Below are 18,480 nucleotides of genomic sequence, written 5' to 3'. Positions count from 1 at the left end.
TTCCATTAACTGAAGTCAACTATAAAGAAATTATCATTAATAGGCCGTTTTTTTTGTTTGTTTCTGAAATAAATTTAAAAAAGAAAACACAGCCCAAGTAAAATATTGTGTCTTCTGAAAAGGTTTCTGTAACTTGAAACAACATGATGATTACAACCTCTATCAGATTGTGCCCATTTTATCTCACTTAGGGGAGTCTGAATTGTAGCAAAGTCAATATCCCAAAGACATCAATGTGCACATATTTCTTTATAAGTAACAACTTTATTGTAACTTGATGTCCTGAAATGCAAAAATATTTTCAGCAACAAGGTACAAAAAGTATCTCACTGAAGTATTTCACTGTTAACATCAGGCAGATATAAAAGGCTGGATGGTTTGATGCAAATGTCTTAACATGATAGGTAATATGGATAATTTCCAATTAAGCACAGGCTTGAATTCTTCCAATCTTTCCATTCTAAAACAGGACTCAAAAATATACCTTCATTGGGACATATCAAAATCCAGCATAAACTAGACTACAAGAGTATGATAAACGCAAACCACAACAAACACTGATAAAAATAATGTGCATCCATTTCCAGAGATAGTCCATTTGCTGCAAGCAAAACAGCAAGAAAATCAATGCAACTGTACAATGCGCTGAAACTAATTAGAGTCCATAGGAAGGATTCCGATCAATCCAGTCAATAAAAATTAAATTTGGGCTACACATCAATTGGTTTAAAAAATCTTTTATAGCTTTAAAACAAAGCATGCCCCAATGGTTATCCTAATACCTTCTATAGGAAGTTGACAAAAATATCAACTCCCTGAACTTGAAGGAACCCCTTTATAATAGAGCCATCAGTGCCTTGCCAATTACTCTCAAATAGCCATTACTCATCACATTACCATACTGAAATCAAGGAATTACAAAACAAAAGCAGCCAGGCATACCTTAGCTATCTTAGTAATTCTCTTTCTAGGATATCCAGAGCTGTTTTCAACCTGCAATTGGCTACAAGAGACAAGTATATCTTTAAAAAAATATTTGGCATCTCCAGAGATGAACAACTGTGATGTGCTGGCCAGATACAATGTTAATGACTTCTATATCATCAGTCTTTCTCTTTAAATTCTCCCACAACTTTCCATTTTTTCTTCATTTCATCAGCTTGCATTTCAAAAAACCACAGGGCACTATATGTCAGCATGCAGTAAATGGACTGCCAAAATCTGGATGAGTTACTGAGGCTTCCTTCATTGAAAAACATCATCAACATAAGTAATTTAAATGGTAACTATCGCTTTTAGCAGAAATCCGAGTCCCATGTTTCAGAAAACAAATCTTACGAAACCCATACACCATAACACAACACATGCAGGCTGCTCTCTTTGGGGTCAGGGAACGAGGTCTGATACTGAAGGCCAATGGAGAGGAGCAAAACAGGCAAGCCAAACACAGCAGTTTGATATTTGAGCTGAAAATCTGGGAGTAAGGGTGGGCTTCCCCATCCTCACAAACTTTCCAGATTTCAGCCAGTAGGTACAGAAACATGGAAAATACAGATTGTTCTTGCCAGCTCTTTTGGAAGAATGCAAACACTGAATGTGGTTCCTTGAGAAAATAAAGATGGATTAGCTTATCCATAGAAAACAACATTAATTTTACTTTACTGAGTATTTTGCTATAGCCAACAAGTAAAACAATATATTAGTTCAATTCATATGATTGGCTATTAAGGTCATCTATGGCAACATCTTATAAATTTTGATAAGATGTCTTAAACAAGTACTTCATTCATATCACGCAGTGCTTGATATTTTTGGTACAAAATGTGCTATTAAAATTTTTAAAATGCTTAACGAAAATGTTTTAAGATGTTCTTCTTGACTGCTGTATCAAGTACTACCAGAAGAAGCTGAAATGGACAATCACTCTATTAAATATTCAAGTCACTTTTATATTAAGCTGCAACATTCAAAATGCAAAGTTGCTTATATCAATATGTTGTTTACCGTGCAGCAAAATCTTCTTTTATCATTGCGGGACATTACATTCTTTTAATTTCACTGGTTAGAACACCTACCTGTACATGATCTTAATTTAGATAAACAAAAACTTCCTAGTAATATTACAAACTATAACACATCTCTGGATAGAACACTGCTGTACCACTTTGGTTCAGTGATTAATGTTCAGGGCCATTGAAACCACAAAAATGGTCCTTTTAACTGCGCTTCAAGGATGCATGTTCAAATTCTGCACTGACCTTTTCTGTGAAAGAAAGAGTTGAGCCAGAATGGAGATTTGTTTCAAGTTTTAGCATTGGATTGGAAGCACTCTTTTTTTTTCTTTGCTCCCAACTGTTCTTTACATATATTCAAAATAATAATCTTTCAGAATAAATGTGCCTTAGATCTTTGAATTAATGCTTCCCTGCTGAAAACAGAGGGAATATCTTTTGAAAAACTAAGGAAACCTTCATTAATTGAGCATGTCAGTCAAATGGGCTACCTAAGACCTTTTATGCAAAAGCACAAGAAATTCCCTTTACTTATGGTTCAATGCAATTTCTCCCACACAACAGATATATCACATTACCATTATTAAGGTAAATCCATGATAATAAAACATTTCTAATGTGCATGTTTGCAGAGAAATCCCTCCAATTGTAAACAATGCTAACACACACACTAAAAGTGTTGGCATTAAAGCTAAATTTTGAATAATAGTAACAATAATTATAGTAATAATTTAAAAAAACCCTTTCTTCATTACAAGCAGTTTACAAGGTTGTTTATAAGATCCTTTTCACATTAGGCAGAATTTCAATACCATCCACAATGCTAGTACAATAATGAAGGCTAAAAAGAGCAGGTCAGTGCTTATAAATACTGACATTTCATACTTCTATTCTTCCTGCTAAGTGTGTGTCTGTGCAATTTTCACTAGTGAGAATAGGCTTGTGCGTACACACACTAAGGGAACAGAGTTAAGCCTACCCAAAGTGTGGAGACAGAATGGGTTCTAACATGAACACTTGAAGATATTAAGTTAAAATCAGCATCTCTAAGTCATGCACTCCTTGTTTGCAGTAACAAAACTAAATCCCATGTGGCTGTGGGCATCTTAATGTATTTCAAAAGTTAGGCCACAAGTACTGTACCATATTTATCAAAACCAAAATATATATGTACCACACAACATACAAAAGTTACACATTAAAAGTGCATACTGAGATTCCATTTTGGCCCATTTCTGAAATCGACATTTGGTCGCTCTTAAGCATCCTTAACCTCCCATGTATTCTATTTGAGAAATAACCATTTCTTCCACAGCACATATCCCTTATTTCCTCTCCGTACCAACTCTCGCTCTGGTTCAGTACAAGGTAAAAGAACAATGGATCATAAAGCAACATGGGCCAAAAAAAAAAAAAAAATTACTATATTTTTTTTCCACTGATGGGCACACTCACATAGTAAGCATTTATAAATACTAGTAAAATACATTTCTGAGCCAAGACATTGCATATTTCCCTCAGTCACCTGAACCAATGAAAAATAAATTATATTCAGAGTAGTATATTGCCACCGCATGCCTGACAGCACTCTCTGAAGATAGGCAGATGCATCCTAAATACAATATTTTGGACTGGAGCGCTTGTTTGCCCCCAGTTCAAGTGCTTTTAACAGAGGGCTAATTGAAATCCAGTTACCATAAGACCAACCGATAATCTTCATTTTGGGAATTTTTTTTTAAAAAAAAAAGAAGGAAAGGAGAAGAAGATCCTTTTGAAAACGGTCTTCGTTGATCAGCATTACTGCCTTATGGAGCTAGTGCAATCCTACAAAGCCGAGTCAAAAACGACGAGGCACCATTTAAAAAACAAAAACAGGAAAATCACAAATGAACTAGAATAGTTGACGTTAAGGCCTTTCAGTGAACTGGAGAATTATCAGTCTGATTTAAAGCTGATTATTAAACCATACATTTTATCCATTCTTTAAAAGCTTTCTGGTTCTGTTCTGCAGAGAAGGGTCACATATTTGAGCAGTTGGTTTGCAAAACCCCTTCTGGATATGGACAAGGAAGCGTTAGTTCCCGAGAGTTCATGGAAGATTTCATGACTGTTTTAGCCGTTTGCGTGGAATGCCAAACTGCGGACACTGTGCAGAGGCCAGGGCCCGAAAGGCCTCAGCGACCAAGTGGGGATGGGAGTGAATCATCGATTTCCATCCTGCGGTTTCTGTTATGTCTGTGGCTTGGCTGTAAAGATAACAGATGCACAAAACATGGGTTGAGAAGATTTGCAAAATACTACACGTACTACAGGTCAAGTACATTAAGATGAACAAGACATACTTCCAAGTGGAGATATTGGGAAGATAAGGAACCAAAATGAAAGCATTTTTAGTTTTAGTCAGTGATTACCAAAGCCAACTTGTGTGATCAAGGCTTGCAAAAAGCTATTTTTCAGTACCTGAAAGGCTGGGAAACCCTGCTTGACATTTCAGCAAATCCCTCTCTTGTTCTGAGTAGGAATCACAAAGCCATTTATTTTATTTATTTATTTAAAACATTTATACAGTTCCCCATCTTTCATACAATTCTGGGCGGCTCCCAATCAAAAATTAAAATAATATAAAAAGCCATATTAAAAAATTATAAAACTAAACACACGAAAACACTAAAAGCAACAAAAACCTGGTGCTTATCAGTGCTAACGTGCCATAATCTAATCTCCCAACATTTAGGCGGAAAAGCCAAGTCTTCAAAGCCTTACTGAAGGCTAAAAGGGTGGAGGCCTGCCAAATCTCTCATCAGATGGCAATATTTAGGGGAAGTGACTAGGAGAGTGCCCACTCCTGTACTTCATTCAATACTGTATTTTATATGTGAGCTGCAATGGATCTCCCATTAATTCCAAAGCCATATTATCAATTTATCTTTAGTTGGCTTCCTGATCAAGTTTATAAAATACACAAATATAAAACAGATATGTAACCCACCTGGGAAAAGACTAAAATACAACGAACATAAAATAGGGAGAAATTTGTAATAGAAAAATGGAGGGCACCCCTCAATAGTTATATGGCTGACTTTAGCTTTGAGTCTCACTCTTTATTTCACTTATCTCTCACGATCAAGACAACACACAGCTAGATTACAGACAATGCTTAAGTGAGATCAAAGTATACATACCTGTTGTTCCAGTTTTTTCCATCTTTACAGCCAAGCTGCCTAAGAACACTGCACCTGTGATGAAAAAATACTCAAACATTATCTCTCTGAAGTGTTCCCTTCAAAGGAGAAAGATTTTTCAAGGAAACAAATCACATACCTGTTAATGAAATCTATTGCTTGTGCTTTCAATTGTTCTGCACTGTGCAAATCTGCGAGAATCAGAATGTCTGCCACATTTTCTACTGAGAGGTTACTACACAGAGCTTCTTCACACATGATCTTCAGCCGTTCAAGTGCATACTGACCAGAGAGAAAAATTGTTTGTGTATATTCAATACTGCTTCAGTCAGAAAAGCAGACATCTCTAATACAGAAATGCCTGGCAGAAACTATGAAATATTTGATCCCTCACAATGAACTACAGTATCTGAATGATAGAGCATGTACTGCTCTACCCTCAATGAATTTGCATTAGGAACAATAATTTCCAGGGCTACATATTTGGCAAAGGAAATGCTAAGTATGTAAGTGTATTGATCCATTATTAGTAATTAAAGCATGTTAATTCTTCAAATTTGAAACACCAATAAAAATATTAATCTCATCTATACATTTCACTTCTCTAATCTGTTACTGTAATATCCTAGAAAGAGGAAATATGACAATAGGGGGTCTGAAAAGGTCTTTCTTCTTTCTAAATAGATAACTACATGTCTGGGTGGTTATTCTCCTCAGTTCTCCAGAACACTGTCCAAAATAATGGATAACAGCTTTTCACTAATAATATAAAACAGGTTTATATAATTTCTGATCTTTCTTTACTCGGTGTATTGATATCATTCCTGAATGTAGGAAAATGTCAAAATGAGTTCTTTCTACTTTTGGTTAAAACAAATAGTAAAACACTTCTATAGTTTTTCTTTACTTACTTTATCTGCTGCTGCCAACAAGCTGTCGGCCATTTTCTCAAGATTTGGAGCCTTGCCTGTATAAATGAATCTCATCATCTCTTTAAATACGTCAGGATCTACATCATTTATTTCTACACAATTCTGTCACACAAATCAGAAAAAAATCTTGTTATGATTTTGAATTAAAGCATTATAAACCACTTAACCTAAAGCAATGCAGCTACAAAACACATTAGGCCCTCATTATACCTGCTGATAACATTAACTAAACCTATTGCTGGGTTCCTTCAATCTCAGGAAGTGACATTTTTTCCATGAAATCCAATAGAAATTTAGAAGCTGTTATGGTGTTCTACTTGGATTCAAATAAACAAGTCAAAGAAATAAAAAGTAAATGAGTCAAAAATTGAACTAGAGCTTATTTGCAAAATTAACATACTGCTCTTCCTACCTTACATGTAGTTCCAATACTGCATTTTCTACACTTACAAATCTGTTTCAGGCTTCGAGCAAACTGCTAGCTTAAAATTTAAAGAATGTTATAAGACAATTGCCGCTGAAGACAATGCCTGGCTAAAAAAATGAGTAAAAAACAGAAAATCCTCAATAGTACCAGCTGAGGTACTTTGGGAAAGCAGTTCAAAAGGAGGCAACAATAGAAAGGACTATGAAACCAATTTTATTCTGATGGATCAATTATTTCTTCCTAACTAAGTACAGGAGTCAGGGTATCCCAAAGATGATTTTCCAACAACAACTGGAATGTCTGTTTTTTTTCCTTTAAGAAAAAAACCCCAAGAAATCCAGTTGCCTTTTGAAAAGCACCTTTGGGACAACCATGACCCAGATAATTGAGACTCTCCAAAGACAGGATAGTTTTGACAGACAACCCATGTTTTCCATATCCTTAGATTGGCTTATTCAATCCAGAAAGGCCAATTCTATAACAGTTGCTCCAAGGCTCTACGCGCGATCTACTGCAAATGAATATCTACAATATCCACAAAGCACTTTTATTTTATTTTATGGGTCACACGTTTGCAACATTTCATATAGTATTATATTTTTAAATGCATTGTTCAAATAAACTGTGAGATACTATTTGGCCCATGAATTTTTTTCATTTAACCCTGGGCTCCTAACCCCTGGCCACAGATTGGTACCAGTCCATGGCCTGTTAGGAACTGGGCCATGCAAGTGACGGGCAAGCGAGGAAAGCTTCATCTGTGCATGCGCAAGATCTAGGTTGCACACAAAACCATCACCCTTCCCCCTGGTCTGTGGAAGACTATTTTTCTTCCAAAACTGGTCCCTGGTGCCAGACAGGTTGGGGGCTGCTGATTTCACTGACTGATTGGTTTCTGTCACCCTATGCTGATTCAAAGGTTAGGTCCTCTGGGACATCGTTCCACAGAAATGAAAGCAGCACTCCACTCACCTTTTTGCTTTCCTCCATCTCATGTTCAAACATGGCATTAAAAACAGGTGAACGAGCTGTGGGAAGAGACGAGTGTTAATAGTAGGTCAAGATTGTAACAAAAGCTATGAAAGAAGACGGAAGTAAAAGTTACCTGCAAGGATAGATTTATGAGCTTTGAACTCTTGCCCTCCTACATAAAAGCTGCAGTCTGTGAATCTTGTGGTTTCCCAGAGGTTGCCTAAATCTTCAGCTAGTCGACATTCAGGTACTTTTAAAGTGTTTGTACTGGACAGTCCTGATATATTCACTGAGTCTTGGACCACGCTTACCTAATCAAAACAGTAAATAATATATCAAAAACTGTAATGTTAAGGCTCTCATAGGGCAATAATGCATACATTAGAAAATTGGTTTCATTTCTGATATCCCAGAATCATGATATTTAGCTAGGAAAATAAAATAGACCAACAAACCAATTTGACCAATACAACTCAACATGTATTGTACTATCAGAATTTTAAGAAAAAGAGATGAATATTTTTACAGGTGGCGTTGTTTGAAATCTGCTCCTAATGAAACCTAACAACAATATATACAATATAATTGTTTTATCTTGTACCAAAGTTCCTCAACCTTTCCAGCTTTGCAGACTGGTGTGGGGGCAGAGAGGGGACGGTTTTGTGTGAGTGTCAGGCAAACATGCCCATGGGCGTAGCTCCACTTGCAGGAGCAGCATGCACTTGCACCTGCCGCTCACGTAAAGGGACCACTTGCCCGCTGCTTGCAGAAGGGGGGATGCGCACATGCTTGCTGGGTGCCCCAGTTTTGAACAGCTCACAGCCTGGTAGTGGGCTGTGATTGGGGACCCCTGTTGCATCAGATTTGAAGCCAGAATGGAATTGGAAGTATTTAAATATAAATTAAATATAAGTTAGAAATCAAGTTTCTAGAATAGAAACTTGTTTTTATAAGACACACCAGAAAGGGTTCTGCAACTGAAGAGTAGGAAAACTATAGTTGCTGAATTACATCATCCAGCAGCTTTGATCAGCATAGAAGGATGCTGGGCTAGCATTCCTATCCCAGTGAATGTCTTATTATACTGTATGCAGATGAAGCAAGGTATTTTAAATTAATTCAAATATATCTGTCAGGCCTGGAAGCCATCTTTTGCATTGGATCTTCAGGCATGCCATATTTAGTGCTGTGGGAAACTGGGAGGGGGATTGTATGGGACAGGGGAGATATATAGTCATAATAACATTCCATTCTCTGGGAGTCATGGACATTCTGCCCTGCACTTGGAGTGGTGTGACTGGGAGGCATCTCCAGTTGGGATGGTGCATTGATTGGGCCATGTGATGGACATGTGGATGCTGGGCAGGGACTTGGACTTTCCTATGGGTGGGGAAAACCTGGAAGCTTTCAGATTCTGATTTTCCCAGATATGCCAATATGACATCTCTAATAAAATGGAACTTTGAGGATTCTCTAGCCTCGGAGTCCTCTTTCGTTAATCAAGTCAAAAATAGTATGTTTTGAAAAAATGGAACATAAGAAGAAAGGCAATTTAAAAGTTACTTCATAGCGGTAATACCAAACAGTAGACTATATTTTATATACAGAAGACCTCTTCTCTGGTAGCTAAAATATTGAAAATTTGGAAAACATTTCCAGCAACATGGACAAATAATCTCACCTAATATAAGTGTGGCTACCAAATGGTAGCCAAATTATTGTTTCAGGAGTGAAAACAATGAACTAAATTTCTGTTCTTATGGTGACCGTGTCATGTGACCTTGGGAAGAGGTGTGGGGCAACAGTCATAACTTCAAATATGGATGTAAGTAGCTTTTTAAAAGTCTGTTGTAACTTTTAATGATTATTAAATGGTAATAAGCCAATGGCAACCTGAATGCATATGCATTCAGATTTCCATCAAATGCACACATCTACAGACATCTGTGCACACACAAAGCCTCTCTGCCTTGTAATCTGCATTCATCTGAGATTATTGGAAATGAAGGGTTAATGCTCTTCTTCTAGGGTGCCTGCCATATTCTTCCCCACAATTTGCCTATATTGCACTAGATAGCAGGTTTTCAAGAAGACCCAGCAACATAGAATCATTTCAGTAGCGAGAATGAGGAGCTATAGACCTTCCCTATAGATAATCCTCACTTAGCAATTATAATAGGGACCAGCAACTTCATTGCTAAGTGAGACAGCTGTAAACTGTAAGTTGTGTGACTGCACCAACCTATGGCAGTTGCAGCAGTTCTGGTTGCCGTCATTAAGTGAATCCTGTGTGATTATTAAGTGCAATGTCACGATCACCAGTTGCAACCTTCGGTTTTCCCATTGACTTTGCTTGTCAGAAGCTCGTAATGAAAGTCGCAAAGAGCAATTACATAATCCCAAGATGCTGCAATCACTATAATTGTAAGTTGGTTGCCAAGTGCCCAAATTACAATCATCTGACCATGGGGATGCTGCAACACACACAAGTACGAGGACCAGTATATATTCAGCGCTGTAATAATTTTGAACAGTTACTGTACCAGTCATCATTAAATAAGGACTATTTGTATTTTAAAGCTAACTATGTTCAGTTTCCAAACAATAACTGAAGCTCCAAAAGGAGTTAGCAATAGCACTTAGACTTATATACCTCTTCATAGTGCTTTACAGCCCTCTCTAAGCGGTTTACAGAGTCAGCATATTGCCCCCAACTATTTGGGTCCTCATTTTACTCACCTCGGAAGGATGGAAGGCTGAATCAACCTTGAGCCTGGTGAGATTTGAATTGCCAAATTGCAGGTAGCCAGAAGGCAGCAGAAGTAGCCTGCAGTACTGCACTCTAACCACTGCACCACCGTGGCTTAGTTTGTTAAGAAAACAAAATGCAAGACTGGATGCTCCTGAATCAATGCATTAAAACCACTGCAATACAACAGACTTCATATATTGCACACACTCCTTGCCTTTGTCCATATTAAACATTCGCCTCTAACAAGTTTGGTTTGCAGTCGAACTGTTTGATTCAGGAATATTGTATAACATGAAAATCCTTTCAGATTCAGGCTTGTTACATCCACTTATCAATGCAATAATTGTATTCATAACAAATTCATCACACAACTAATTTAGCCTGTCTATCTAACTAAAATAAGATGCAGTACATTTGTACCATTTAGTCTCAAGGGCCACATTTCAATTATTCCTCATGCACAATATAATGGCACATAATTAAGTTGTAAGCTTGCCAAGAAATTTTTGCACATATTTCTTGTAAATATAAAGATCAAAGCAAACTTATTAGCAGTTACAGCATCTATCATCTTCCTAAGCCACAAATCAGTCCCCGGCAGCAGTGATAACCAGCCAAAGTATATTTAACACTCACTGTACTGGGATCGTAACCTTCTTCACTAGCTTCCATTTGGAAGCAGTCTTTCTGGGTATTATTAAGGCAGGTTGGATTACTGACATAATTAACAGTGATTTAGTGATTTAAGCCAAGGATCTATTTCATCAGAGCATTTATATTGATTGGATTTTTAAATTAATCTAAACAACTTTCATTCTTCCAAGCATTCACGAACAAGGATTGTTGAGAAAAGTTATCTTAATTTTGTAATATTGTTAACAGATTTAAATCTGAAGAATATCAGAAGAATTTATAAACATTTAATGTCATGGAGGGCATTATCAATATAATGAAAAGCCACAACTGTTTTGACAAAAGCAATTTTATCAGTTTCACTGCACAATTACCAATTCTACATATCAAACTTGTGAGTTAGAAACTCCATCTTCTTAAAACATATCCCATAACCGTTCCTCTCTGTTTTCTTGGTAGGTAAGCTAATCAGGGAAGGTCTGGGATCACTATGATCATTGCACATTTATTATGGAAATAAATTATTTTGTCTTTTAAGACTTTGCATTCAAAGTTCTGGTCAATTTAAGCAAGGTGTGTCAAACTGACAGCCCATGGGCCAGATGCGTCATGTACAGGCCATGCCCACCCCAGCTCCACAAATGGGAAATACATCACGAAATGTCATGTGATGGCAACATGACGCAGCGAATTTGATACCCGTGATTTAGGCTATCCAAGGAGCTGAAGCACTGAAAGAAGTTCCAAAATTGAGAAAGAAAAGCTTACAGCATAAGTTTACAAAGATGCTTCTACAGAACATAAACTTTTCTGTTTTGGTGAATTCTAATTTAAAAATCAGGCTTATCTTAAGCTAGTCAATATTTGAGGAGCAAGCAAAATGCACAAATAATAGATTATATGGTCTGCAGCTATTAAGATACATAATTCTTTAAATAACTACTGCCAACCAATGTAAAGTGTACTGGCCTGATTCAAGAAAAGGAGTTATCCAGTTGGACTTCATTTAAAAATATATCAATGCAGAACCAATTTGATCCTATGATAGATCCCAATGCAATGTTGAATAAAGTGAAGCATTAGAAACATGCAAACATCTCATGGGGATGGAGTGGGAGTTGGAGTATTCCATTGATTGATTGATTGATTGATTGACAGACAGACAGACAGACAGACAGACATCACAGGAGTATTCCTCAGGCTTCTTTTCATTTTGTGCGAAATAGCAATGTGTCTAATGGGCAACTTATTTATAGAAAATGGATCTTGCATCAATACATAAGAAAACAATTAAGCTCAAACCTTTGATCAGGGTGTTTCTTTAATACAGAAGGAATAAACTTAACATTTAAAGCTCTCCTCATTTCTCATTCATAGCCATGGAAACCAATATTCTATTTTTAAAAGCACAGATTGATTACCTACCTCACAAAATAGTGTAAGCTTATCATCTGGTAAAAGACCATTAGTTTCCTCAAGTAAAAAGTCTCGTCGAATGAATTTTTTAAAACCCCAGTCCTTGCCTTGAACAAATCGATATGCTCTTTGGCTTTCTAGTAGTAAATAAATAAAACAGGAGTATATTCAATTAAAAGACATTTTAAAATAATTACGGATAAGAAATGAAATCCAAGGTACCTACTGAGCTGAAATCATTATATTATTAATAGCAATCTATGTAACCATGAATACATTTTTGGCTGAGAAACTGCCCCACTTGCTGTGCATTGAACATAGTTTAATATAAATTACCAGCCATTTGATTCAATTGCCAACCACACAGAAATAAAATATAGAGGTAAATATTTTTGGTTATAAAGACCCAGGGTGGCTTTTAAAAATATAGGTAGTCCTCGACTTACGACCATAATTGTGCCCAAAATTTATGTTGCTAAGCAAGACATTTGTTAAGTGAGTTTTGCCCCATTTTATTACCTTTCTTGCCACAGTGATTAAGTGAATCATTGCAGTTAAGTTAATAACATAATTGTTAACTGAATCTGGCTTCCCCACTGACTGTTTGTCAGAAGGTCGCAAAAAGTGATCACATAACCCCAGGACATTGCTACCATCATAAATATGAGTCAGCTGCCAAACATCTGAATTTTGATCACGTAACCATGGGGATGCTGCAATTGTCACAAGTATTGAACACAGTCGTAAGTCACTTTTTCAGTGTTGTTGTAACTTTGAATGGTCACAAAATGAAGTGTTATAAGTCACGGACTACCTGTAATCTTAAAGTATTTGGTAATATTTGGATGTCGATTAGTCAGCTAATGAACATGTTATCTAGAAAATTTATTGTACACAGTTATTTTACAAAGGTTGTGCAAGCTTTTCTACCCCACTGTTCTCCAATCAAGCTATCAGCTCTCACAATCCTGGCCTGGGTACCAAAACCCTGGAAAGTGTCAAGTGGAGGAACACTATATTAGAAAGAACAATACTGCTGTTAATGAAAGTTACAATAGCAGTAAAGTTATTTTTCATCCAACAGTAACCCATGGCATTCCGATGAGAGGCAGTTCTAGAGAAGCTAAACCCAGTGAGAAAAGGCTCTTGACTGTGAAGCAGTTATTTTAATATATGGGAGAATGAACTTAATCTAGCCCAGTAACTGTATCCACTGTGCAGACTCATGAGCCACCAACAGGTCTTTCAGATAGCCGAGTATGTCCATCACAGGGCACAAAGCGTCAACACCACTGATTTATACTGGTATATTTTAAGAAACAGGAGAAAAAAATAAGAAAGCTCCATAATAGGGCAACCAACAGCATTCTGCACACAAATCAAAGGACAGAATGAGGCTCATTTAACCCAGTCAGCAGGCTGCCTAGCTTACCTGAAACCTCATTCTGTCCTTTGATTTGAATGCAGAAATAGGTTGCTAAAACTCCCCAAGTAAGACACATCAAGGAGTCAACTGTTTACCCATCTCAGTAGTAACGAACTGACAGATCCTACAAATATTCATTAAATGGAAATTACAGATGTTAGTAGCTTTTTCTGTGAAAGGCTTTACAGACAGCAGCAGCATCATACTTTCCCAATCATATCTACATAGTGATTTTTTTTAATACAATGGAACACAGAATTTAAATAAATTTCCTGTACTGTCAACTAGACAAACATCAACTTAAAAATTCAAGGCAGCTATTGCAAAATAGAGGTTAAGGAGGGAGGGAGGGAGGGAGGGAGGGAAGGAAGGAAGGAAGGAAGGAAGGAAGGAAGGAAGGAAGGAAGGAAGGAAGGAAGGAAATAAAAAAATCTATGGAAAGCTAGAGTGTATAACCTTTTCTGAAAGGTTTGATTTGTCATAAACATAAACAAGTATTTCTAAGAGAATAAAAAGGTGATGAAGCTGAGTGAAGATTCTAATTAACCCTTTTGACAAGCTTTGGAAAGGCCCAAGTATTTCTTTCTCACACTGAAAGTCAACATCAGAGTAATTTTAAAAATACACTTACCCATTGCCTTTGTTTCTTCTCTTTTTGCATTTAACAGAGAAAACTTAAATTTTGCTCTCACTTCACTTTTTGGACAACTAACTAGAAGTAAATACAATGAAAGATAATCTTTGCTTTCATCATCTAAACCTTTTGGATTTACCCTCAGGCACCTGGAATGTAAGAAGTCTGGGTTATACATCAATGCTCAATAAAAATTGTCCTCAGCTAGACAAATTTATGTCAGGATTTACAGGTTAATGTGTTTCAAATGTGCTAGGATAAGGTCCCTTACAAGGAAACATAAAATAGCTCTCTCTTTTAGATTGATACTTTGTAAAAACGTTTTTGAATAGTATGGCCTCAACCAAAGTTACATTCTTCAAATATTCCACTATTGTGGATTAGTGTCACATCCGCTATCTTCAAGTCTAATCTTGCTCTCCTACCTCAATGGCAAGATTTCAGTATTTTATATAGTAGAATAGCTCCTCTAGAAAAAATACATCTGATAAGTATCTTAACACAAGGAAAAACTGGTGTTTTTCCTGTCAACACCTGCATTTACCATAAAAGTTTATAGGATTCTTTAAAACAATATGGGATAAAGTGCAGAAAAAAGTGACAAAATCCATACCCATCACTTTTTCACTTTCTTTTTAAAAAAAACTTCATTACAATCTATGGTGATTTCTATAAGCTACTCAATGGAGACTGCCTGTAAATACAGGTAGTCCTTAATTTACGACCACAATTGAGCCCAAAATGTTTGTTGCTAAGCGAGACAGTTAAGTGAGTTTTGCCCCATTTTACAACCTTTCTTTCTGCAGTTGTTAAGTGAATCACTGTAGTTGTTAACTTAGTAGCATGGCTGTTAAGTGAATCTGGCTTCCCGATTGACTTTACTTGTCAGAAGGTTGCAAAAGGTGATCACATAACCCTGGAATACTGCAACCATTATAACACATGCCAGGTGCCAAATGATCACATGACCATGGGGATGCTGCAACAATCATAAGTGTGAAAAATAGTCCTTTTTTCATGCCGTTGTAACTTGGAATGGTCACTAAATGAACTGTTGTTAAGTCGAGAACTACCTATATATTCAAAACATAGGGATTAAGAAAAACCAGGCATTGTAAGGAAAGCCAAATATAAGCATATTTTTCTCTTTAAATAATAACTACTGATCTACTCAATTTGCATCTCACCTCAAGACGCTCAGGGATAATAATAATCCCAAGCTTTCAGAAAGCATGCTTCCATCACACATTCAGGGACAAAAGGAATGGATTATAATCAAAATATTAACGTTACATAAACAGCAAGGGAATTACATGAAAACATTCTTCACCACACTAATTCAAGCACTTAAAATAGAACGTACAAGAATTCCTGGTTTACACATTAAGTTAAATAAGCCACAGAGAGCTACACTAAATTAACATGGCTTCCCAGTTCAGACTTGTTTAAGTAACCATCTATTTTTGTTTATTTAGCAATCTGTGTTTAAACCAAATGTGGTTTAGCATGATATATGAACCATATCAGAGTTTCAGTAGTCAAAAAATGAGAAACTAGTTTTATATAAATGCAAAATTACATCAGTGGTTCCTAACACAATAAATGTCAGTTTTATATACAAACACAAAAAATGAATATTAGCTAAACCTGCACCACATTGCGCCATTAAAGACCACATTTTACAGGATTTTAGGAAGAAATGTCAAAACTTTGACAATCTGGTGATCTCAAAAGATTTTTTGCCATCAAGTACATAATTTTTTATATTAACTACTTAATGTTGGGTTGAGGCAAGGTGTCAGATGTGGTATGATAGGGAAACGTGTACATTTCCAGCCCATAATTTAGTGGTTCTCCTAATGTTTTCAGTGATGACACAGTGTTTCCATTACGATATTTAAATTTAGTAGCTGGAACAGTGGGATTGTACAATGAATCAGAACATAGTTAATAGCTGATTGGTTCGAGAGTGCTGACTCCTGCGTGAGGCAATCTATGCTGTGATTGGTTGCTGTGGGCATGGAGGGGGGGTTTCCCTTTTCCCTCGCCTTTTTCTTCTATGTGCCCTGTGTGCTCAATTCCCTGACAGTTTCATATCAGAGAAAAGGCTGGAAATCACCACCGTATATTTCAATATGTTATAATATGTATGACAAATTATATTTTAGCCTTTAGCTCTGCTGACTGTTATTGTGACTGGTATCCAGTTGCCTCTTGAAAAAGCACCTTTGGGACATTGTGACTGGTAGTAGTTGACTCTTTTTCTGTCAACTGTTCTAACATTTGAAGAAATATATTGTATCCTAACTTGATACATTACATGTTCTTGGAATCTCTTATATTTAAGGCAAAAAGAAATTAATGCATTTATCTTACCATTTCATTTTATCATTTGGCCCTGAAGAAAAAGTTGAACTTTTTAAAACTTCACCCATTTCTTCTCGGCAGAAACTGAAGTTATTAATGGTCCACATATAAGAAAACTTCACAACTTTAACCTGCATAAGAAATGCAGACAGTTATGTAAATTTACAAAGTTCATCTTTTTCAAACCTAATTTTAAAAAATTACCAAAGAAATCAACTGCTCACCCACTTAAAGGTAACAAAACATTATCTTGTAGAATTAAGGAATCGCTCAACTTTGTATTTTAAAAGTTATGTCAACACATTGTATAATTATTTTCCATTAACTCAAAGTTGCCACTACTAACTCACAGTCCTGGAGAGCAATAAATCTGTAGGCTCCCAGAGTTGAGAAAGCTGTATTCGTGATTAATTTGCTTTCTAATATTTGACTAATTAAATTGCTAATAATGCTAATACTTTGTATTATGGATTGCCAGGAAATAAGTGTCTCATTGATGATCATGTCAGGCAGTAGAGCTACTAATGCATAAAATTTAAGCTTCTCATTTTGAGATAATTCATCTCATTCTTCCTAGTTTTATAGAACAAGATTACAGCATTTATCCCTTCTTTCTCTTAAATGGAAACAGTAATAAATTAATAATAGGAAACTTAATAGCTCCTCAGAGTTCAGAAAGCTAACACACGTAATAATGTTTTAACTTTTTAAATTTTAGATACTAGGCCCTGGGATATTTCAGAACATCCCTTTTGCATTTGTATGCTGCATACTATAATTGTAGTATGCAGCAGGTTATCTTCGAGACCGCCTTCTGCCACATAGCTCCCAGCAGACCAGTAAGATCCCACAGAGTTGGTCTCCTCCGGGTCCCATCAGCTAAACAATGCCAGGTGGCGGGCCCGCAGGGAAGGGCCTTCTCTGTGGCTGCCCCAACTCTCTGGAACCAGTTACCTCCTGAGGTCCGGACCACCCTATTGGCCTTCCGAAAAGCAGTGAAGACCTGGCTTTTCCGGCAGGCCTGGGGCTGTTGATCTCGCTCTTGTGATCTGGCGAGATACGGCCATGAATGGCATGAATGAGTTTTTAATGTTTTCATTTTTAAATGTTTTTTATAATGAATTTTTTAAATGTATTGTGAGCCGCCCTGAGTCTTCGGAGAGGGGCGGCATATAAATTGAATTAATTAAATTAAATTAAATTAAATTAAATTATTATTTATTTATCACATTGGACAGCTGCCCATCTCATAACAAGTGACTCTTCTATGTACTTTGAAAATGATTTAAAAGACTATTCAAAATGCCTTTGGATCAGCATCGTTTTAAAGCAGCTACAACGTTTTTGAGACTCACATGAAAAACCCTAACCCATTCTGTAGTACTACCCAATCATTTTTGAAGCACGAACAGCCTTACTCTTCGCTTCTACTAGAATTTTCTGGTCTTCTGAATTAAGCAGAATTAAGTCTGGTTAATCTTTGATATGATAGTGCCAGAGGAAACCAGAGTTATAGATAAATAAAAATCCAGAAGACAGGCAATTGCACACACTTTTCATATCACTGCTAAGAAACTCACATGAACATGTCATCAGAAGGAGCTGAAACTGACTCAAAGGGATGGGGGAGAAAGACTGTTACTGCATTCCACCAAACACAGAGATACAACTGAACTGTGTAATACTAACTGTTGAGATCTGGTTCATTATTGAAAGGCTAAGTGACC

At 36.5% G+C, this 18,480-nt stretch overlaps 1 protein-coding gene across 2 annotated transcripts in view; it reads right to left on the bottom strand.

Moving 5' to 3' along the window:
- Positions 1 to 244: 244 nt before the first annotated feature.
- The window catches only part of SPOPL (speckle type BTB/POZ protein like), a 44,843-nt gene continuing 26,607 nt past the window's right edge, over positions 245 to 18,480 (bottom strand). The window contains exons 3-12 of one of the 2 annotated variants that reach the window (XM_034424425.3): positions 16,763 to 16,884; positions 14,384 to 14,535; positions 12,336 to 12,463; positions 7,659 to 7,836; positions 7,526 to 7,581; positions 6,106 to 6,228; positions 5,334 to 5,476; positions 5,195 to 5,248; positions 4,473 to 4,523; positions 245 to 4,258 (exon numbers count right to left, since the gene is read on the bottom strand). In XM_034424425.3, coding sequence (XP_034280316.1) covers positions 4,114 to 4,258; positions 4,473 to 4,523; positions 5,195 to 5,248; positions 5,334 to 5,476; positions 6,106 to 6,228; positions 7,526 to 7,581; positions 7,659 to 7,836; positions 12,336 to 12,463; positions 14,384 to 14,535; positions 16,763 to 16,884 — 1,152 coding nt within the window. In that variant the 3' untranslated portion in view covers positions 245 to 4,113. The remainder of the gene's footprint in view (positions 4,259 to 4,472; positions 4,524 to 5,194; positions 5,249 to 5,333; positions 5,477 to 6,105; positions 6,229 to 7,525; positions 7,582 to 7,658; positions 7,837 to 12,335; positions 12,464 to 14,383; positions 14,536 to 16,762; positions 16,885 to 18,480) is intronic. The other variant, XM_034424444.2, reaches the window with a different exon arrangement.

This window comes from Pantherophis guttatus, chromosome 1 (genome assembly GCF_059756535.1).
Source record: "Pantherophis guttatus breed Tessera chromosome 1, ASM5975653v1, whole genome shotgun sequence".
NCBI lineage: Eukaryota > Metazoa > Chordata > Lepidosauria > Squamata > Colubridae > Pantherophis > Pantherophis guttatus.
This window is presented reverse-complemented; position numbering and strand designations above follow the sequence as displayed.